This window comes from Lithobates pipiens, unplaced genomic scaffold, assembly GCF_037356315.1.
Source record: "Lithobates pipiens isolate NorthernLeopardFrog02 unplaced genomic scaffold, aLitPip1_a1.2 Scaffold_19, whole genome shotgun sequence".
In the NCBI taxonomy this organism is placed as follows: domain Eukaryota; kingdom Metazoa; phylum Chordata; class Amphibia; order Anura; family Ranidae; genus Lithobates; species Lithobates pipiens.
The window spans coordinates 423,474,604-423,498,056 of record NW_027507764.1 but is presented as its reverse complement, the minus strand read 5'-3'; the positions used below and the strand labels follow the sequence as shown (position 1 = coordinate 423,498,056).

General features: G+C 40.3%; 1 protein-coding gene across 6 annotated transcripts in view; it reads left to right on the top strand.

Moving 5' to 3' along the window:
• Nucleotides 1-23,453, top strand: part of ZNF521 (zinc finger protein 521) — a 420,518-nt gene that overhangs the window by 170,462 nt on the left and 226,603 nt on the right. For 4 of the 6 annotated variants that reach the window (XM_077492590.1, XM_077492589.1, XM_077492592.1 and 1 more), the window contains one exon: nucleotides 8,588-8,672. In XM_077492590.1, the coding sequence (XP_077348716.1) occupies nucleotides 8,588-8,672 (85 nt within the window). The remainder of the gene's footprint in view (nucleotides 1-8,587; nucleotides 8,673-23,453) is intronic. The other 2 variants (XM_077492591.1, XM_077492593.1) reach the window with 1 other exon arrangement.

The window sequence follows — 23,453 nt, the reverse complement described above, 5'->3', positions numbered from 1 at the left end:
TTACTCCCACTTGTCTCTCCTGAACAAGGCAATAAATTCCATGACGGTCATGTTAAAACAGGCATCTTGAATAGTAAAATAATTTCAGAAGTTGAAATGTAAAACACCTATCAGAATCCCTAATCCCTTTCTTTGCCTCTGAAGTAAGCTTAACCTGTGCCATATCTTGACACTCGCACACATTATTTAAATAAACACATTTTATGATTACATTTTTTTTCTGAAAGGAAGTCTGGGGCACGGTCTAGCGGGGGACGTTGAGAAATTGCCCCTTTTGCCCCCCTATAAATCCAGCACTGGCTGTAAAAGCATATTATCAGTAATTCTTAGATTTAAAATCATTGTCCCTATTTTTTTTAAAAAGGCACGAGAATGGATGTGGAGAAAATGTAAAGGAACGTATGATGATAGAAATGCAGGAAAGCAGTGCAAGCTAAGCAGCTGTTTTCTTGATGCTGGATTCTTGATGAAAAAGCCTGATGGGTGCATTTCTAATCAATATACTACAACTGCCATCAACTTGACGTGGCCATCAATAAATGGGTCAAGAATTAGTTTTGCAGTATAGATACTTGAACATAGAAGGCAGACTAAATGAAAGGGGCTCTTAAACCCAATTCTTTGGTTATGCTTTGGGTCCATGTCACCATCAATATCTTAAAAGATGAATAAACAAGGTTAATTGCTCACAATTTAAAAAGATCCCTTTTATTCATGTAAAACCTTTATATCAAAAGGAACACAACTGTTTGCTGTAATTGCTTATAAAGTGTTAGATGGAGTTTGGCTTCAGTTTGTTAGTGTATTTAAATTTGCTAGTCCCTATAACACTAACCTGCGGCCAGACTGACAGAGCTGTTGTCCAAAGGTGCATCTGTGCTACTTTATGCAAAGTGGAGACATTCTAATACAGGTAGTGTGCTACTGGCCAGATCACCAGATAAGAACAGAGAAAAAAAAACAAATGCAGAACCACGTTTTATTTTGTTTTGTATGGTGCAGGAATGGGCTTGAGCCTTGAGTAAATTTTTCCTTCATGTCAGGGCAGTAAGTGATGGAAGCTCTCCCCAATGGGGTCTTTTTTTTTGTGAACATATTTGAACAATACATACAGTCATGTCCTCAATGTGGAAGGTACGTTGAGGTAACATCTAAAGAGGAGGCATGTCTGTATGAGTTTGTAAAATAGTCAGACTTTACTGCATGTGTCTACACCTAATGTTGGCTTGCAATATAGAAAGCATGTAAATAGGAGAGGGAAAGGGGGAGAGGATGTGATTGGTGGGGGTTGTGGTCCTACTGTAAATAGGGTTGACAATGGAGGGTTAGTGATGACTTCATGACGACTTTATAGATCCTCCAGTAATGAATGTTGTATATTTGTTGGTAAAAAATACTGAATCAGTATATGCACAAAGGGACATTGGGCCACTAAATGTGCTGGCTGCGCTATATATATATATATATATATATAATATATATATTATTAATATAAGTGTGTGTTGTGTATATTTAGATATGTGGGTTGGAACAAGGTACCAAAGAAATTGGTTGTAGTTTGTCTCAAGGTCATACACATTGCTACATTAAGACTTGCTAGTTTGCTAAAATTGGTTCCAGTCTTCCGGTTTAATAGTTACCCCTAGGTTTTCTGTTAGTGGGTGGGATAATGGAGTGAGTAGTAAGTACTGTTACTATACAGCGAAGCGATCAAAACTTGGGGATGTGTGTCATGTTCGGACATTTTGATTCATTGCTTATCTGAAGTATTCTTTGTTGTAAAGAGAGGAACAGTATGACATGTGAACCGTTGTATAGCTTATGGACCCAATTGTTACCCCACTATAACTAATTAAAGATTCTATAAAATTTCAGTATCTGGAGCAAAAGACGTTATAAAGAGCAAGCATAAGTTAGCTAAGTTGAGGTTACCTTACCCAAAAATGTTATGTTATCCCACATTGTAATGAGTGTGCGGTAACTGGATTGGACATTTTGGGTCTAGCTTGAAGTAAAAGCCAAAGCAGGTTATCAATATCTAGATTTGAGCCCTACCCAGAGAGATATCTCTATATAGGTGGGATAGTTTGTGATCTGTGCCAACTTAGGATTCAGATAGTATTTTGTTATATTTGGGTATGTTGAGGTAGTCTCTCAGTCTTTAGATGCCGCAAAGCAAAGTTTTTTAGTTTCTAGTTTTTAACACTTAAAGTAAAATGTACAATTTTGGTAAAGTGGGACAGGGTCGACATGTCTGACAATGCTTTTATAGCTGTCTGTGTGTGGGATTAGAGACAGGAAAAAATGTGGTAAAATTTACCTTTCCCCCCTTACCAAAAAAAAAAAAAACACTTCTCGAGTGTTGAACTTTAACAATTTCTTTAACCCGGCCTTTGTAAACTGCAGTAAATACCATACATTAAAAGCACTGGTTTTGGTCTAAGGTAGGTAGATACAGTGGCTGCGTGTGCGCGTGTGTGTGTGTATACGTGTGTGTGTGTGTGTGTGTATATATATATATATATATATAAATAAAATGTGTGTGTATATGTGTGTGTGTGTGTGTGTGTGTGTGTGTGTATATATATATATATATATATATATATATATATTACCGTATATAATTGTATGTGTGTGTATACTAATTAAAATATAAAAAAATATTTTGTTCTCTATAAGTACTGATGTTAAATCCATGATATTATCTGTAAAATATGTTCACAATCTAGGCAAATTAGAGGAGCAAAATGTAGATTTGGTTCCAATAAATAATCAACTATTTTCCAATGGAACCTCTTAAACATTACTCCACAAATCTAAAGGGACTCAGATTGCATTACTTCATCAGAAATGTATTTTCGATTAGTTGCAAAGAGTTATACTATATTTTATTAGGCAGTTAAACAAGATAACCAGTTGATGTAAAATTGGCTTTCTTCCTTTTTTTTTTTTTCCCCTAGAAAACATAATCTGCTCTTTATTGTAGGTTGGAAAAGTTTTATATATAAAACCTACCGGTACTTGACATTCTAAACCTTACTATGAGTTTGTGGATGATAATCTTGATTTCCAGCTGTTTTTAAAATAGTTTGTAGTATTTCCATATTGAGAAAAAAATACTACTATAAGTTATGTAACATTCTACAGCCAAAAGTTTAAAACTCCAGCTTTTCCTTACAGCTTGCACGGTTGTATAAGCTCCTCTTCTCTATAGATTTTGCTTAATTTGATTTCACTGCATACTGTGAGCTTCTTACAGTGTGAATTAACATTTTCAGCAAGTCAGATGGAGCCAGCCCTATTTCTTGGCTGTGGGTGTCCAGCATCATCTAGTCGTTTCCTCCCCTGCTGTATGGCCCTTTAATTCATTAATGTCAGTTCTTTTCATTATGAAGACTAAGCATCGAAGTGGGCATTGCCTTGGGCAGTCTGTATGCAAATGTAGCACATTGGCTTAGTGGTAAGCACTTCTGCCTAGCAGCACTGGGGTCATCTGTTCGAATTCCAACCACAGGACTATCTCCCTGGAATTTGCATGTTCTCCTTGTGCCTGTGTGAGTTTTCTCTCACACTCCAAAAGACATGCTGTTAGGTTAATTGACTTCTGTCTAACTTGGCCCTGGTATCTATATGTATGAATGTTGTGGACTTTAGAATGCAAGGTCTTTGAGGGCAGGGACTGATGTGAATGTACAATAAATATGCAAAGTCCTGTATAAAAATTGTGCTAGCATGGGTGTTCAATCTGGGGCCCTCCAGCTGTTGCAGAACTACAAGTCCCATCATGCCTCTGCCTTTGGGAGCCATGCTTGCAACTGTCAGCCTTGCAATGGCTCCTGGGTCTTGTAGTCCTGCAACAGCTGGTGGGCCGCAGGTTTGAAACACATGCTATAGAAGTACCTGTAATAAATACAGTGTCCTAGGAATACCTATTCTTTCAGACATCCACTGAGCAAAGCATTTTGATGTTTACCTAATTCAAGAGCCAGTTCACTGCTTGCATCAGGTCTTAAGGTTCTTGAGAGGACTGGGGCGGGGTGCTGTGATGTTTTCAGGAAGTCGTGACTCACCCTGCTTCCGTCTTCCACCAGGCATGACCTGCATTGTATTGCGTAGAGAAGAACCAGGGAAGATGTTACTAGGTCTAAAGTATATTATGTCATGAAAACTGACATTTTCTTTGAGAGAGGGTAAATAAGGAACCAGGGAAGGCAAAATCCAAGCAGATTAAAGTTCAGCTTTAAATTGGTTGTGAAGTCACATAATACAATTACTTGTACCTTCTCTACTTTAGTAAGCTTTAAAGTACTGTGTGTCAGTTTTTTTTTTAAATTTATAATCCTAAATACCTTCTTTCACAGCACCAGTCTGTGGTCATGTGACCTCCCTCCGCTCTCCTTCCCCGATCTAAGGAGAGCAGTGGGGAGGGGCTGAGATTTCCCTCTGAAGTCTGCCGGCCAGCAGAGGGAGGTCTCGTGGATACAGAGCAGTGCAGTGAAAGAAGTTATTGAATATTAGAATTTTAAAAACACTGACACACACAGTAATTTTCTAAAACAGAGAAGATAAAAGTAATTGTGTTTAAATATTTCAGCAGATTAGTGGCAAGAGGGGATGGGCGCTGATGAGATCGGCTCTCACTACCCAGATTTAAAATGACAGGCAGGGAGGGAGGGGGAGACTGTACAGCTGGATGACAGAGGCACGTAAACTGACTACGGTGTCGTAGGGCAGCAGACATGATTTCTAAGGTCAGTTCACTTAGGGGGACACAGGAACAGACAGGATGAACCAAGTATTTTAGATCAAAGAAAGGGACAAATTACACTGCAACAGCACTATGCTATTGATCATACTGTAAAGGAACAGGAAAAATTTTTTTGTTTTCTTTTTAGGGTTACAAACGCTTTAGGCTTTGAAACATAGTGGGTAAAGATTAGATCATCTTTTTTAACCACTTCAGCCCTCGGAAGAATTTACCCCCTTCCTAACCAGAGCACTTTTTGCGATTCGGCACTGCGTCGCTTTAACTGACAATTGTGCGGTCGTGCGACGTGGCTCCCAAACAAAATTGACGTCCTTTTTTTCCCCACAAATAGAGCTTTCTTTTGGTGGTATTTGATCACCCTTGCGGTTTTTATTTTTTGCACTATAAACAAAAAAAGTGAAAATTTTGAAAAAAAAAAAGCATTATTTTTTACTTTTTGCTATAATATCTACCCCCCAAAAATATGTAAAAATAATACTTTTTTTTTTTCTCAGTTTAGGCAGATAAGTATTCTTCTACATATTTTTGGTAAAACATTCGCAATAAGTGATTGATTGGTTTGCACAAAGTTATAGCTTTTACAAAATAGGGGATAGTTTTATGGCATTTTTGTAAAAAAAAATGTTTTAAATGGCGGAGATTGGCGATTTTTATCACGGCTGCGACAGTATGGCGGACAGAGCAGACATTTTTTACTAATTTTTGGGACCATTGTCCTTTATACAGCAATCATTGCTATACAAATGCACTGATTCCTGTGTAAATGACACTGGCAGTGAAGGGGTTAACCACTAGGTGGCAGTGTAGGGGTTAAGTGTGTCCTAGGGGCGTGTTTCTAACTGGAGGGGCATGGCTGTGTGTGACATGTCACCGATCTCTGCGCCGTTCACAGGGAGCAGAGATCAGTGACACTGTCACTAGACAGAACGGGGAGATGCTTGTTTACATTAGCATCTCCCCGTTCTTCCTCCCCGTGAGGCGATCGCAGGTATCCCCGCGATAATATAGTCCACAGGACTCGCGGCCTGACTCGCAAAGCTTGCCACGGGTGCGTGCACCTGCTGGCCGCCTCTTAAAGGGCAACGTACAGGTACGGGATTCTGCCAGTCGGCAAGTGGTTAATGCTGTTTCTGATTCCATTGGGAATACTTTCTCTTGCTCTTCTATGTATGAAACAAGAAATTAGAAAAAAGTGTCACTTAAATATTGTGTGTGTTTTACATGTTTTTTCTCCCTCATGAGAGGTCTGCATCAGGTCAGGGGGCCACTTGTAGTAATCGTCTGCTCCTTGTTGTTGGCAAGCAGCAGATTATTTTTCTGTCATCTTTTACTCAGCCCTACTCTGCTACAGAATGGCTTTGAATCTCCCAATTCCCATGATGTCATCTTTCATGTAACAATGGTTTCTGTGCTTTTTGGCTTAGTACTGGTTCCAACTCAAAACCAATTAGTCTGTTTTGTGGTGTTTGTGTATTTAAGATTGCTTTTGGTTCAACTATTTTCAGACAGCAGTATTCCAAAATAGGGTGATTGTTGCTTATTCCGACCTCTGGCAAAACCTCCACCTCTCTCAAAGAATAGGTCTCAAAACTGTGCACCGACTTGAATGACTCCCTGAGAGGCGCAGTTGTCACAGTGGCATGAACATTTGATGTAATGCAGCTGCTGAGTTCAAATGTGGCGATATGTGCATTGCGAGGTTTGGGGGGGGGGGGGGGAACAGCTGTCCTTCCTGTACTGCTAGGGGGAGCTCATCCTAACAACTGCTCCATCCTAGAGAGGAAGACTGGACAGAGCTGTGAAAATTAGCAGAAGTGTTTGGGGGAGGCTTTACTCTGTTAGAGAAAAAAAAAGTCCTACGGGTATGGGAGGAGCATAAACAGATATTTTTAACCACTTTGCATCTGGGCCAATTCTGGCATTTCATTCCGTAAAAATCATCAGAACCCCCAACTATATATTATATTGCTGTCAGATTACATACAGCGAGGATCCCCTGTTTACTCAGCGCCCTCTGTAATAGGAAGTCCTGTCTCCTGGGCCGGCATTTGACCAGTGTTCTGTCTATCATAGAAGCCAGTCAAGCAGGCTGGACTTTGTATTAAAGAGGCTGCCATGTAAACAGGAGATTCCTGAAACTTCCATCCTAAAATGAAGGTGCGTATTATATGCATGTGCATGTTATATGCCAATAAATGTGGTAATTCAGGGAAGACCCTAGAGAATAATATGGCGGTCGTTGCATTTTTTTTCATGTCACGCGGAATTTTTTTTACAGGTTTAGAGGTACAGAGGAGATCTAGTGCTAGAATTATTGCTCACTCAAACATTCATGGCGACACCTCACATGCCTAACTGTTTACATATGCGGTCGCATTTGTGTCTGCTTTCCAGCACAAGGAGCAGGAGTGCTTTAAAAAAATATATTTTTTTTGTTTCTTTTTTTTTTTTTTTCTTTAATTTTTTACAATTTTTTTTTCTATTACTTTCATTCCTATTACAAGAAATGTAAACATCCCTTGTAATAAGTATAAGGTGTGTGACGGGTCCTCTTTATGGAAAAACCTGGGGTCAATAAGAACCCAGATATCTTCTCTACCCTGGAAAGCATGAGAGAGAAAAAAAAAAAAACATTGATCTGTGCTTTTCAGAGTAAAACACTGGCGGTGTTTACATCTGGCAGCGCCGAATGTTTTGTCATGAAGTCGTTTCTGGCCTCCCAGGATTATAGAGATGGCCGGGGACCATATGGTACATACTATACAGGGTAATACAGGGCCACCGCTGGATTGGTTCTCTGGGTAAAAAGCTATCTAGTAGCTTACTTATGAGCCTCTAGGATGGCTTTTACAGGATAGGGAATTGCTGGCTGAAAACAAAGATATCTGGATGATGCCTGTAGCTGCAGGCATCATCCGGATATCACCATTTCAACCTAAAGACATCATGTGACGGCCTTCTGGCAGAAAGTGGTTACAGTTGAATTTGTTTAAAATTATGGAATAGTGTCAATGAGCTGCATAGACTATTTTTTTAAAGCTGAACTAATCCTTTAATTTGCCCGATATTTCTCCTGAAAATTTAAGTATATTCAATGGACAAATATTTTTGTTTTGGGTATTAGTGTTAATTTTTAGATAGTATATCAAAGAACACTTGTTGGATAGAGAAGGAAAGCACTAAAGACATGCTTTCTTAGTACCTATATATAAGCACAGTTTTACTTGTGTTTACAAGTGCGCTTTTCCTCAAAATTGCACATACTAACATTAATGAAAAAATTACTTGACATGCCATGAATAAAGAACAGTTAATCCCGAGCTCCTCATGTGACCTAAAGCCTTGGCAGCCTATATCATATTTTCTCTGACTACCATGTTACCTTAGGTTTTACATCATTACAGACTTTGATTGTTTTCATCTGGGAGATGCTGTCTGATAAACCCAGCAGTAAGATAAAGGGATCCACTAGGAACCACATTAGTAGCACTAATAATCAGAAAACGGAGCCTTGAAATGTAATGAACAAGTATAGCTGCCACCATGTGCATATATAATACAATACATAGAAACAATTTTTTTTATAAACTAAAACGCAATGATGAACTATCTAAAAACTTTAAGAATACAGTTTCTATTTAAGGCGACTTGGCACATAATTATTGGATTTGGATTCCAGAGAGATACTATTTTCACAAAAAATTAAATTTTTATTTTTATTATTGTGGTCAAACTTGTGTTTGTTTTTGTTTTTAATAAAATTTTCTCTTTAAATTACTTTTAACCAATTTTTTAAATATATATATATGTTTTTGACAGAAGAAGACTTACCAGTGCATCAAGTGCCAGATGGTATTCTATAATGAATGGGATATTCAGGTCCACGTTGCAAACCACATGATTGGTAGGTGGAGATTTTATTTCAAATGTATTTCTGAAATGTTACATTTATAAATGCAATACATTTGCAAAATTGGCTTGTGTAGTTACTGTCTAGGGCAACTTTTTTTTTTGCCTTCAACACATTCCTGTTCTATACCAGTTGATACAAAGTGTAGCTGTAACCAGGAATGGAGTACTTGACCATGCAGTGAAGTGCATACTGGATAAAGTAAAAACATTTCTTCTGAGCTTTAAGGGTAGCATTAAGTGGCTAATTTGTTGTCTGACAGACTTCTGATCTTTTTCTGCAGTTAAAAAAATTAACTGGCTTAATTTGCTGAGGCATTTCTTGGGTTGAGTTACAATCATTGTCATTTGCCAAACACTTGAATGTGAAAAGGGCAAAAGTTATATTCATAGGGTTGCCACCTCATCCCTTTAAACCCGAACACATATGAATTACACAGGTTCTGAGGCGAATTAAATGCAGATAAGGCAGCGAGTGAATTTAATTACCACCTTAATCAGCCGCAGAACCTGTGTAATTAATATGTGTTCAGTTTTAGGCATGGTTCACACTATACTACACGACAGTAGTACGATTTTCATCCTACTTTGCTCTGCGACATCAGTCCTACATTGGTCCTACATTCATCCGACTTTCATGAACAGGATACTACTTTGATCCGACTTTTCAGATAGTACAACTTGTCCTTTGACCAATCAAAACTAACACACAATGGGAGGGGCTACAGCAGGGGGCAGGAAATAACACAATGTCGGATGCCAAAGTCGGATGGTTAGGACAAGGATCCGACTTTGATCCTACTTCAGTGATGGTCAATGGGCTGAAGTAGGATCAAAGACGGACCAAAGTAGTACAGGGAGCATTTTCAGAGTCGGACCAACTTGTGTCGGACCAGTTAAGATGGCTCCCATAGGGAATTATTGCATTATGCGACATGAACTCCCAATGTTGGAATGTTTGTCGTACCAGTGTGAACCCAGCCTTAAAGGGATGAGGTGGCACCTCTAAATATACACCAGCCGGCCTGTTGTTGGCATCTGTCATTTTTAAGAATCTCCATATACTTCAGCTCTCATTGACAACACACATGTCAAATTTGTCTAGGTGTGTGTATAGCAAAACATGTTTTTTATTTTAGGTTAGATTAGAGCCCCTGCTAGATACAGTCACTACTGGGGTATTCTGACAGCAACAGCTGTCAGAAAATATTGGCTGGCTAGAGAGATTTGTCCATCCAGGCTGTTTAGTTTAGGGAATCAAGGGATTTATCGCATATGGCCCACAGGAAATGTTAGTGTAGGGTCAGCTTTAGTCATACCAAAGGACAAACGTACTGTACAGTATATGTCGGGCAATTTTGCTTTCATGGCAGGTTTTCTTTAAATGTTTGCATACCCCCCCCCCCCCTGTTTTTAAAGGATAGTTGTGTTTGTGCATGAATACATTATTAATGAAATAAAACATTTCCATTAATCTATTAACACAGAAAATTAAGTATGTGAATGAGGAAATGAAGTGTAAATGTAAGTGTCTTTAAAAACAAAATAATTTGCATTTGTGTCAGTGTGGCACCTAATGGGAGTTTTGTATGAGATCAATCTTCTGGGGCTGTAATGGTATTTCAATTATAAATCATTTTCCTTTCTGTTGGCATTTTAATTTTAACTACCATTCTTTCATTTTGATACTACAAAAATTAAATGGTGCACAAACTTATAGTTTCCAGCATTAATCTGCAGTATGTTTCAAGATAAACCTGGAAGAATAATTAATGTGGCACAGCTTGCTACAGTTTAACAAATATTTATTAGAATGCAGGTTCACAACCACAAATTTGGCACTGCGTGATATCTGGTAGGGATCTAGCTAAAATTCCTAAGAACACCTGTGCAAAATGTATGGATGCAACATGACCTGTGGTCATAAGAACGGCTAAGGCTCCATGTACACTTGCCTAAAAAACATTGTTTCTACAGGAGTTTTGTGTTTTACCTGTAGAAGCAGCTCAATGTTATTAAAGCCCGGTGTGCATTGGGCCCTAAGTCCTTGTACACACGGTCGGAAATTCCGACCACAAAATCCGTCAGATTTTTTCTGACGGCTTTTGTCCGAAACTGGTGTTGCATACACACGGTCGGACAAAGTTGTTGGAAAATCTGATCGTTCGGAACGCATTGACGTTCGTTCCGACGGGACCACGTTCAGCCTAGTAGCCAATAGCTTTGCTCTCGTACTTTGATCTGAGCATGCGTGGCACTTTGTCCGATCGGAATTCTCTACAAACGATTGGACAAAGTCTGATCGGATCATGTTGTTGGAAAATTTTATATCCAGCTCTCAAACTTTGTTGGTCGGACATTCCGACGGAAAAAGTCAGATGGAGCCCACATGGTCGGATTATACGACAATGCGGTCCGATCGGACATTTTCCATCGGAATGTCCGACCGTGTGTACAAGGGCTTAGGGCCCGTGTACACTACAGCTTCTAAACTTGAGTTTAGGAGCTTTTGGAAATTTTTTGCCAAGGCTCCTTAACTCAACTCCATAAAAGCCAATGTGTCCATGTACACATAGGCTTATACAAGAGTTTATAAGCTGCTGCATTAAGGGGATTTTGCCGCATTTTGCATTTTCTCGCTACTGTCGGTCAACCTAGTCTATGTGTACATGAGCCTTAAAGCTGGCCAAAGACTGTTTACATTTTGGTCAATTCCTGCAGAACTGTGGGTGGCCCATCAGCGTTGACAAACATAAATTAAAATAAACAACTGAGCCAAGTATAAAATCATCTAGTGGAAAGTTTTGATATTTAGTCACCTGCGGTTGCCGTGGTTGCTAAATACCATAGCTGGCAGAGGAGATTCCTGTATCCTTGGTGTTTAGCAATTGATAAGGTAATCAGTCTGCTGGCTGGATAATCCATTGAATGAGAAAAATCTAGTCTTATATGACTAGCATTAGCTAGACGTACATAATGCTGAGACTTCCATTGGTGTAATTAGAGAGACTGTTGACTTTTCAACAAAAATCTTCCAATAAGGTTAGTTGTGTATTTAAGATAGTTTAGGCATGTTGCTTACTTGTAAAAGCCTACCTTGTGTAGATATCCAAAAGGCCTAAGACTCCTTATGGGCTCCACCATCTTGGATGCATTGTCAGCAGCCCCAGCAAACTCAGAGCGTTCACTCAATCTGCACTCTTTTTTGCATATTCACACCAGCTGGTGTGCATTGTACTTGCTTGCTGCAATGCTGTGCTGTACATTGTTACAACACTGCTCTCTTCCTCTTCTCACTGACTACACTGATAGCAGTGGGAACCATTGGTTCCCGCTGCTGTCCATCATATCATGTGAGGAGAGAGCTGTAAGCAGGGTCGAACCACATTGTGTAAATCTATGGACACAGCCTAGCTCGGTAGCACACGCACACAGTTTGGTAGAGGAAGAGGAGGAGTGGATAGTGCCTGTGGGGAGACTAAAAAGAGAAGGTAAAGCACCACTCTGTGCAATATCCTTCCAAAGAGCAGCCAAGTATAGCATCTTTTTTTATTTTATTAAAAAAAAATCGGAAGTTTAGTGTCACTTTAATTCTGTGTTGGCAGAGCATTTAGATGCATTACCATGCATTGAAACTTGCTGCATAAAAATGCAACATGTCCTGTTTTTTTTTTTTTTTCAGTGCACACCAACACAGAAATTAAGCCTTAGGACATGAGACAAATTGCTTGGTCTATGCACGGGGGTTGCTTTGGACAATGCTGCCCAACCGGGCTGGTGTGAAAAGGGCCCTTAGTATTCAACCTTTGCCTCTCACTCAGTAACCACATAAACTGTTCTGTGAGGATGTAAAGGGATGGTAGAAGTGTTGAGCTGAGTAATTAGAAACTTTCAGAAGAGGAAAGAGTTAAGCAAGGAGGGGTGGGGGCTGTGCTTTTGAACTGACTAATCAATTTTTTTTAGCAAGTTCAAAGGCACATTGAGAGTGAATAAAAAATGAATTTATGGAAAGGAAAAACACTTGATTTTTCTGTGTTTTTACCTGAATTTATTAATGTAGTGACAGGGTTTCTTTAAAGGCAGTTAGACCTCAGAGGTTTGTCTCCTGTCATATATTTGAGCACTTTTACATTTAGAGTAAGTATTGCTCCTATTTAGGACCATGGCATAGACCTCATTAGCATCACCCCTGCTGAATGGACCAAATTGTAGAACTTTGATAGAGTGTGTGTGTGTGTGTGTGTGTGTGTATATGCATGTGTATATTTGGTGTTATCGCTCTCACTCTCGCATACTGGCCACTGGAAGCTCAACATAGCACCTCATGGCAAAGAACTCTGAGGATCTGAAAAAAAAGAATTGTTGCTCTACATAAAGATGACATAAGTTATAAGATGATTGCCAAGACCCTGAAACTGAGCTGCAGCATGTTGGCCAAGACCATATAGCACTTTAACAGGACAGGTTCCACCCCGAACAGGCCTTGCCATGGTCAACCAAAGAAGTTGAGTGCATGTGCTCAGTGTCATAACCAGAGGTTGTCTTTGAGAAATAGACATATGAGTGCTGCCAGCATTGCTGCAAAGGTTGAAGGGGTGGGGAGCCTGTCAGTGCCCAGGCCATACACTGCACACTTCATCAAATGGGTCTGCATGGCTGTTGTCCCAGAAGGAAGCCTCTTCTAAACATGCACAAGAAAGCTTGCAGTTTGCTGAAGACAAGCAGACTAAGGACATGGATTACTGGAACCATGTCCTGTGGTCTGATGAGACCAAGATAAACTTATTTGGTTGAGATGGTGTCAAGAATTTGTGGCTGCAACCAAGTGAGGAGTACAAAGACAAAAGTGTGTCTTGCCTACAGTCAAGCATGGTGGTGGGTGTGTCTGGGGCTGCATGAGTGCTACCAGCACTGGGGAGCTACAGTTCTTTGAGCAGAGCATGATCCCCTCCATTCAGAGACTGGGCCGCAGGGCAGTATTCCAACATAACGACCCCAAACACGCCTCCAAGATGACCACTGCTTTGCTAAAGAAGCTTAGGGTAAAGATGATGGACTGGCCAAGACCTAAACCCTATTGAGCATCTGTGGGGCATCCTCAAACAGAAGGTGGAGGAGCGCAAGGTCTCTAACATCCACCAGCTCCATGATGTCGTCATGGAGTAGTGGAAGAGGACTCCAGTGGCAACCTGTGAAGCTCTGATAAACTCCATGCCTAAGAGGGTTAAGGCAGTGTTGGAAAATAGTGGCGGCCACACAAAATATTCACACTTTGGGCCCACTTTAGACGTTTTCACTTAGGGGTTTACTCACTTTTGTTGCCAGTGGTTTAGACATTAATGGCTATGTGTTGTTTTTTTGAGTGGACAGCAAATTTACACTTTTATACAAGCTGTACACTCACTACTTTACATTGTATAAAAGTGTAATTTCTTCAGTATTGTCACATGAAAGGATATAATAAAATATTTACAAAAATGTGAGGGGTGTACTCACTTTTGTGAGATGTGTGTGTATGTATATATTTACATACATAAAGTGTGTGTGTGTGTGTGTGTGTATTGCAAATTTCAAAGGTAACAGGAAAAGTCCTGGAGGGAGTTTAAATGGATGTTATTGTATACACACTACTTTCCAGTAAGGTGCACTATTTTGTAAATTCTGGTAATGTCATTCCAGAATAGTAAGGAGTATATTAGGGAAAGAGTTCTTGGGTGGGTCTCCTAATTTCGACTTCACTACAGTTTTTTTCCCTTTTCTAAAACCCAGGTAACTGACTGCAGATATACCTGGGAATTAAATCCTGTTTCTACTTTTGCAGCCAAATTTGAGAAAAATTATAGCTGTCCGCTATAATCCCAATTATGAAAAAAGAAGTACTCGTATGTATATACAAAAAAAATACATAGTTTATTAAACAACATAGTTAAAAACTCATAAAAGCAAATAAAAAAATGTGGGCAAACCATTTCATATAGTCCTCCCTCATGATGGAATGGCTGAGGTGCACATACTGTATATACAGGGACCTATCTGAATGGCCCACTTCAAACAAATCTAGTGATATTGATGAGGAAGAGAGTTAATCCTCTGTGTGCAGGGCCAGATGTAAGAATCAGTGCATTATCACCAATAGAAATCAATACACGTTTTTGCCAAAAGTTTCTTCAGAGGATCCTATTGGTACTGGGAGATGTATTATAGTTAATACTTAACTTCATATAGTTACAAGCACAGCATACATGTGAATATACATTCCAGATATAACAATTATAACAATCACATAAGACTTAACATATTAAAAAGTAAAGCAAACTCTTATATTTGAGTACTCATATATCAAGTAAACCTGGGAGCCATAGCATATCAGGCCCGCAACACCAGGGATAAAGGGGGCCACGCACTTCCAGCTCACAATAGCAGGATTAATCGTGCATCAGACTCTAAGCAGCTAAAGAGGGTATTGCTAAAGCTGAGCCTATACCTGGTAGGTAAACAGAGTAATAATTCTATATAAATATGTATATATGCATATTACATAGAATGGGTAATCTCACTACACAAGCAGGGAATTTAATAAAGCCACAAGGTATTATAAGACCCCTTTCACACTGAGGCGGTTTCTGGTGTTTTAGCGCTAGAAATAGCCTCTAGATAGTGCCTTCATTTCAGAATGTCTTTTCACACTGGGGTGGAGCACTTGCGGGAAGTTGGGAAAATTCTTGCCAGCAAAATGCACTGCCCATTGGCTTTGAAAGAGCCGTGACACAAGGCATTTTTAACCCCTTCTTTGGGGTTAAAAGCACCCTGCTAGTGGCTGAAATGCACAACTTAAACATTGCTAAAAACAACTGCTCTTTAGTGCTTCCACAGCCCCAGTTTTAAAGGGGTCTAAGCGGGAAGATATTACATCTGTGTATTCTAGTGACACTATAAAACTCACTTTAGGAACAGCACAGGTCAGCGAGCTCCTTATTCACAGCCTGGGTAACGCTTTGCAAACATTAACAGCAGCGCACGATATAATATAGAAGCCATTATATAAGTGTTTAACATACATATAAACACCATTGGGGGGGGGGGGGTGAGGCACCACCTCCCAATCTCCCCACCAAAAGTCCGCACCACACTGAGTGAGACATCCACTGGTGATCGTCTTGCCATCTCCTCCTCTATAAGAGGTGGACATGGCTGCCAAGAGTGTAACTCCTCCCCCACACCTGCTGCACAGAAAATCAGCATGTCGGAAACGTGGGCGGGTATGTCTCCAGGCCTGCGCAGTAGGTGGCTCATCACTGCGCAAGTCAGGAGATGGCGAGTGTACCAGCATGTCTCCCACTCTGCTTCCGGGTGGGACCGACATGTGACTGGAAGTGCAGCGAGCATATGCACACATGAGCATTAACACCTAGTGAAGGGGAAAATAGTGTGAGACAGGATGTCCCACCCCACCAAGCACTGTCCACCAATGCCCATCCACAGCCAAACCCTGAAACCACTCACATCAAGCAGCCCGCCAAAGATCAGCCAGTCAGACAAACGTGACCGGAAGAGGCGAAATAGGCAGGAACAAAGAGGGGGGGGGAAAAATAGCGAGGGTGGGAGAGGAGGGATAGGAACAGAAGAAGGGAAGGGGACAGACACTCGGGACAGCTGGGCAAAAGCACCAATCACAGTCCAGCCACATGGAGCACCTCCCAAGCCACACACTCCCCCCAATCAAATCCATCATCCAACCCAAACAGTTGCACAACACACCATAAGCAGAGGAGGTGGTCCGTATACCTCATAGCAGAAAGAAAAAAAGGGCAGGGGAAAGAGGCAATGATGCCGCTCCCGAAATCGGGCAGACCGCGCTGTACCCCCCTGAATATCCCTCCTGCTAGGTGCAAGAATTTCTCAAGTTTAGTGTCATCTGTTCCAAAAAAAAAGGCTTAAGCCATGTACAAGTGGACCAAAATTTGTTTCACAAAGGATTTCTTGGGATTTTAAGTTTTATACAGCACATGGAATCACAATGAAGAAATGCAAATAAGTAAACGAACAATAGCCAGACAGGCAGGGTGCATAAAAGGTACACAAACATTGCGAATGAGTGTCAGTAAAGAGAGAAGTTGCTCAAATTACACGGCATAACAGGTCCCCGGCTATTGTGGATATGAAGGTAGCGAACACTGCTCAAGGGGCCTGCTGCTCACCTGCAGTAGTAGTGGGGTACCCAGAGGACTATAGATTGGAGGTGAGGTCAAGAAAAGAAGAAAAGCAGATGAGGCCAAAAGGTAGAAGAAAAAGGAGAAAAGGGTAGAAAGGGATGAGGAGGGAGCTGAAGCTTGTCTGAGAAGGGGGAGAAGAATTATCCTTTTCCCACAGGTCCCAGACCTTCAACAATTTGGAATGAGTGTTGGTTAATATGGATGGAAGCTTCTTATGCACCATAGTCCCCATGAGACATTGTGTTAAGTCCGCAAAATGTATCCAACGTCTGACGGGCTGTCAGGAACACAAATCCCACAAGTCTCCATTTGGTCCTTGGTAAGATTCAGGATAAGTTTATGCAGTAGGGCCTCCCACAGGTTACGGCCCAAAGTAACATTCAAGACCACTCTAATCATAGTATACACATGTATCCAGAAATTAGTCACTTTAGGTTAAGTCAACCAAATGTGGAACAGGGTATTTTGTTCCCTGCAGCCACAAAAACACATCAGAGATGTATTGGGTGTGAACCAAGATAGGTGGAAAGGGGTCATGTACCATCGGGAGATCAATTTGTAGGAATTCTCTTGGGCCAAAATGTTTTGGGAACATTTGAAAAAGGCAAGCCAAATGTTCCAGGCAGCTTTGTTTAAAGTTGCACCAAGGTTAGCTTCTCATTTTACCATGTAGGAAAGCTTACTGGAGTTCAGGAGAGAAGCATAGCAATCTGAAACTAGGCCTTTTGAGTAAAGATCTTTTTGGCAACAGTTCTTGATCAAGGTCAGTTGTTTAGGGGTTCCTGTCTGATGCCAGAGAAGACGAATGGTATACATCAGTTGAATATATCAGAAGGCCTCAGCAGTACCGACCAATGTTCCTGCAAATAGCTAAAGGATCTGATACCATCCATGGCAAGGAACCCATAAATATATTTAACTCCCCTCCTATGCCACCAGTGGAAGGCCATGGGATTGTCAGAGGTTGGGAAAAACTGGGGAATGTCTAAGATGCCTGAGGTAAATGAGGCGAGAGCAATTTGCTATAGTATTTCACTGAATCCCACAAATGCAATGATTGGGTCAATGAGGGGTTGGCAATTCAGGGTCTATTGCTGGGGGAGGGTCCATATGTGATTGTAGATAGGAAAAGGGGAACACTCAAAGATTGCCAAGTTGACCTAAATGGGCATTTCTAAAGTGGCATGAAAGATGAGCGGGTCGATATGTGCAGCAAGAAAATAGTGTTTGAGGTTAGGTACTGCCAACCCTCCTTCCCATCTTCAGCAGTATAGAACCAAAACCGGTAGTCTTGGCCACTTACTGTGCCAAGTAAAATGCAGAGGCTTATGTTGCTCGATTCTTAGGTTATGATTCGGTATGGGTAAAGGTAAGACTAAAAAATAGAGTAGCTATGGAAGGTAAGTCTTGCAAAGAACATAAATTCTACCGAAACAGCAGATCAACAGAGATATCCAGGAGGCAAGGAGAGTGGCCAGTTCTCTAAACAGGGGAGGGTAGTTGCCCTGGTATGAAGAATCATATGACAAAGATGGTCGAATTCTAAGATAGGGCAAGTAGAAGGGCCAAATTAAACTATAGTTTTCTCGCACTCCCTTAGGCTGGGTTCGCACCTATGTGAATTGGATGTGGGTTTCCCTTTCATCCAATTCGCATGGCAAGAGAATATGACCAGCTCTCTATGGAGCCGGTTAACATGTCTCCAGGGCGGCTGCGGAGCGCACTGCACAGAAACGCTATGCGTCTTTGCCTCCGTTTCAGGGCAGAATTCAGGCAAAGATTCTGCCCTGATTCGTCCCTGAAACAGAAAACAGAGACAGACGGCATTGCTATGCGCTCCGCAGCTGGTTTAGTTGTGAACCGAGCCTTACGTTGATCCAAGATCAGAGAGAGGGTCAATTCTTGGGATTTAGCTTAGTTTATGCGTAGCTGTGACAGAGACCTGAATTCAGAGAGAACCATATGGGTTTAGGAGAAATAAGATATCATCTGCAAAGAGTATAAGCTTATGCTGTTCACCTGCAAATTCAAGGATTCTGATGTCTGGCAGGGACAAGCAGTCAGGGGAGGCAGGTTAAGCAGAGGCTCACCTGCCATGAACACAACAGGTAGGTAGCTGAAGCCCTACCCACCATAATCAAAATTATTGGCCTGCCACCTATTGTGCTGGAGATACAGGACTTCTTGTGCAGCCTGTCAGAAGCTACATGCATTAAATACAAGGTGGCATACACTGTTTGCAGCAGGCTGAGGGGCTGAGCTCAGTGTCTGACTTCTTGTCAGAAGCACTGAGCTTAATGGACAGCTTGCAGCCTTGGACCAATGTTAAAGCACCATTGGAACAAGCTGTTCAATAAAAATGCTGCATTGGTGGGGGCATGTGTCTAAAATGTCTCCCTTCCAGCCCAGCCCTCTTAACTAGAAGGAAAAGGCATGGGTTTATGGGTATACGATTTACCCATTATCCCATGTTTTTCTAACACATTTAAGAGGAAGACTGAGAATCTGCTGCGTGCTGAAAAGGTACTGTTATAACCAAGCTAAATCATATATTATGCTATATGTTATAACAAAATGTATTATTTATCTATTTACTGTGAAATTACTGCTTGGAAGTTATAACTTCAAACTTCAATAATTTGCCTGTGAAGCCACCTGCTTGAGTACAGTTTTTGAAAATATAGTAAATTACTTTAAAAACAATATATATTTGTATATTACTTATCGTAAATAACCACTTGCTACCCAGGCCAATTCTGACACTTCTCTCCTACATATAAAAATAATCATTAAAATAACACTAAAGTTAGCACAATTTTTTTTTTTTTTTGTGTAATGTGGAAAGATGTTATGCCTAACCTGTAATGCTTTAAAATTGTGCACACTTGATGAATCTTGCCAAACTTCACTACTTAAAAATCTCCATAGACTACGCTTTAATTTTTTTTACTGGTTACATGTTTAGAGTTACAGAGGAGGTCTAGTGCTAGAATTATAGCTCTCGGTCTAATGTTTGCATCGTATGTAACCTGTGTGTATCTGGCTCACCAGCCACTGACCTCACCACACATCCCTGATGTCTTGGTGTATTTGGATAGCCACTGCCAAGGACGCCAGGGCTAATATGAATAGGATAGGGGGGCATCCTTGCCTCAGCATACTGAAAAAGGAGCAGCAATGAATCCTGTGTATTTACATTTTTGTCACAGGAATATGCTGGAAAACTGGAGACTTACCTGCTTTCTCTTTTTTTTTTTTTTTTTTATAATCAATACCATCAAGCACCATGCAATGGAGATGAACAGAGGCAGACATACTTGAAGTTCAGCCTGTGTGACAACCCCATTATAAACCTTAGAGACGTTATTGTAGACACAAAGAAACGCAAAGGCTTATATGCAGCCTTACCAAATGGGGGGTAGGGGGGGAAAGGATTAAAGTCTGAAAAGGGAAAAAACGAATGCAGCCACCGTATTTAGGAACTGGAAAACTGTAGTATATACAATTTTTATTTTGAGGTTTTATATTCATTTCAAAGCATTTTTTGGGTCAAATCTTAGCAATGATCTGAGAAAGGATAATGAGCATGACAATTTGTGCCCAAAAAGGTAAAATATCCAATACTTTTCAAACCATTAGCATGGTAAAATAGGTAATGTTCATTTTCCAAAACAAGGCTTCATTTATTTTTTTTCTAAAGAATGGAAACATTTTGAGTTTATAGCAGTTTATCATATTTAAGAGTTGCATATAACGTTCATTTTTTTAATTCATGGAAAGTTGGTTAAATATGCTTAAAAAAAATGCTGAAACATAAAATACGTCAAGTACTTCTTTTATCCATTTTGTACTATCCCTGAGGGCAATTTGAAGGAAATGAGATGTCGGCTCCCATATGATATTCAGTGGTGACATTTAGAAAAGTCATATTGCCAGACAGTAATTTGAACAGTTGGCCATTCGTGCCAGATTTATGAAGTGAAATTAATTTACTACTTGTATTGTGCTAAACAGTCCAAGATCAATGAGCAGTGCTTCAGAATTTTGCAAGAGCATTAGGATTATGCAGAAGTCTCTCCTTCACCTTTTATATGTACAAAATAGTAAATCATCACATTAGCTGCAGGAGAAGTAGATGATGCAGGGCACTGATGATTGCAAGGCTGAATGGAACCTTGACTACTGCACCTAAAGTAGGAGTTCTATATCTTGCTCTTATACATGTAAAGGATTCTTTAAGACTCGGAGGGGTTGATTTACTAAAGGAAAAGTGTCTGTTCACTTTGCAAGTGAAGTTGCACATTGCAAGGAAAGTTTCACTTTGCATGACAATTTTCCCTTAATGAATTGAGGTGAAGCTCTACTGAATTCCATCATCAAATTATGTTCAAGCAAAGAATGCCATTTTCTTTTCCTTGTACATGATTGGTTATTCTTTACAATGAAATTTCAACACATTCACTAAGCTCTTGGGAAAATTCCAGTGCAAAGTGTAACTTATTTGCCTCTAGTAAATCAACTCCATAGTGAGGGCCCAATTAGCATCTGAACCTTTCAACTTTAAGAACAAGAGACAAAAATTACAACCTCATGCTAAACCCATTTATAGGTACATTGTAGGACAAAAACTGTTTTAGGTACATCAATGATGGAAGGGAAGAAAAAACAGGCACAACACTTATGCCGAGGGAGACCTGGATGTTGCAAACAATTTCTTCTGTTCAGTCTTCTCAGAAATAAATTGTAGTAATGCTAGCAAGTTGGGGGAGCATATTGGTTCTAGTAATGACTGTTCATTTTTAAGATTTCTGAAGACAAAACTAGCAGAAGATCTTGCTCGATTAAAGGTTAATAAAGCAATGGGCCCTGATGGTATTCATCACAGATCAAAGAGAACTTCAAGTTATAGCTGTTCTATTAATAGAACTTTTTATTAAATCTCTTCTAACTGAAAGTTTCCCATGACTGCTGGACAGCGGACCCAAACCGAGTCTGGTTTTACCTATGGCTAGCTTTTTTTGGGGTATTGTGATCATGAGAATTGAGCTTCTGTGATATTCTATGTCCATCTGCTTACAAGTGGTGATTGGAGGCTGTTCCTGTCAGTCGCTGCTTGCCATCCCTGGAGACAAAAGCTCTGGCTGGGTATTGGCAACAAGCGATCCAGCTTGTGATAGCTGGTAAGCGTGCACTTTATGTGGTGGTGGATATACTTTGCATGTTGGTGTGAATTTGTCATCTGCACGAGGACGACGCCAAACACTTGGTGTTCTTCTATTGCCTATCGGCAATACTTTGAAGGACATAATTGTTCATGTTGCAGGCCCATTTCTTGGAACTCAACAATCCTTAGTGACTCGCATATTATCATATTTTTGTGTTTATCTCACCTTAGAGCTGCTGCAAGTTTCAGGACACAGCACAAGTTAAATACTGTACCTATCCACAAGAAGGGCAGCAAAGTAGAAGCTTCAAACATCTGTTGTAGTCAAGTTATTGACCAAAAGCAGCATGGCTTTACTGAGGGCAGATCATGTCAGACTATTTTGATATTTTCGACCATATTACTAAGGTTTTGGATCATGGTGGTGCAGTGGACATAGCTTATCCTGATTTCAGCAAAGCATTTGATTCACTTCCACATGATAATCTAATAAAAAAAAAGTTGAGTTGGGGATAAACCCTTGAATGGTTCAGTGGATATGCCGTTGACTAAAGGATAGATGCCAGAGTGTGGTTGTAAATGGGGTTCATGCGGAACAGAGTCACTAATGATGTACTACAAGGCACTGTATTAGTTCCTGTTCTATGTAATCTATAAGTAAATTATATAACTAAAGGGTCAGTGGGTATGCTATGTCTTTTTGCGCATGACACAAAGGTATGTAATAGGGTTGATATCCCTGGAGATGTCTTAACATGGATCCAACAGAGAAACAGAGCTATGCCACTCCAGGTGAAAGCAATCATCACTCTACTGATTAGGTGCAGGTCCAGTCCCAATCTGGATAGATGACCAATAGAACAACATGTTGACCACACTCAAATTTGTAGAGAAAAAAGTTAGTTTTATTCCAAGTAAAATCGCATCATGATGGCACCAATACAGACATGGACACAGCAAAGATAATATTTGAGTGTGGTCAACATGTTGTTCTATTGGTCTGTAACATGGAACAGGATTTGGCGATGCTGGCAGATTGGTCAAAGCAGTGGAAAACTGCAATTCAGTCTTTCTATATGTAAAATAATACACCTTAGGAAAAAGTATCTCTTGACAAAGTACAGTGTTGACCAGCATTACAGAGAAAAAAGATTTAGGAGTACTTATTGCAGATTGCAAAATTAGCAAACAGGGTGGCCAGGCAATGGGAAAAGGGGAAAATAATTCTAGGATGTATCACTAGAGGGGTCACCAGCAGGAGAAAGGAGCTTCCGATTCCCTTATATCGATCTTTAATTGGACCTTATTTAGAATGTGTCCAGTTCTGGAGACCTCACTTACAAAAAGATATCGTTAAGATAGAATGAGTCCAGAGATGGGCAAAAAAATTGGTGAAAGG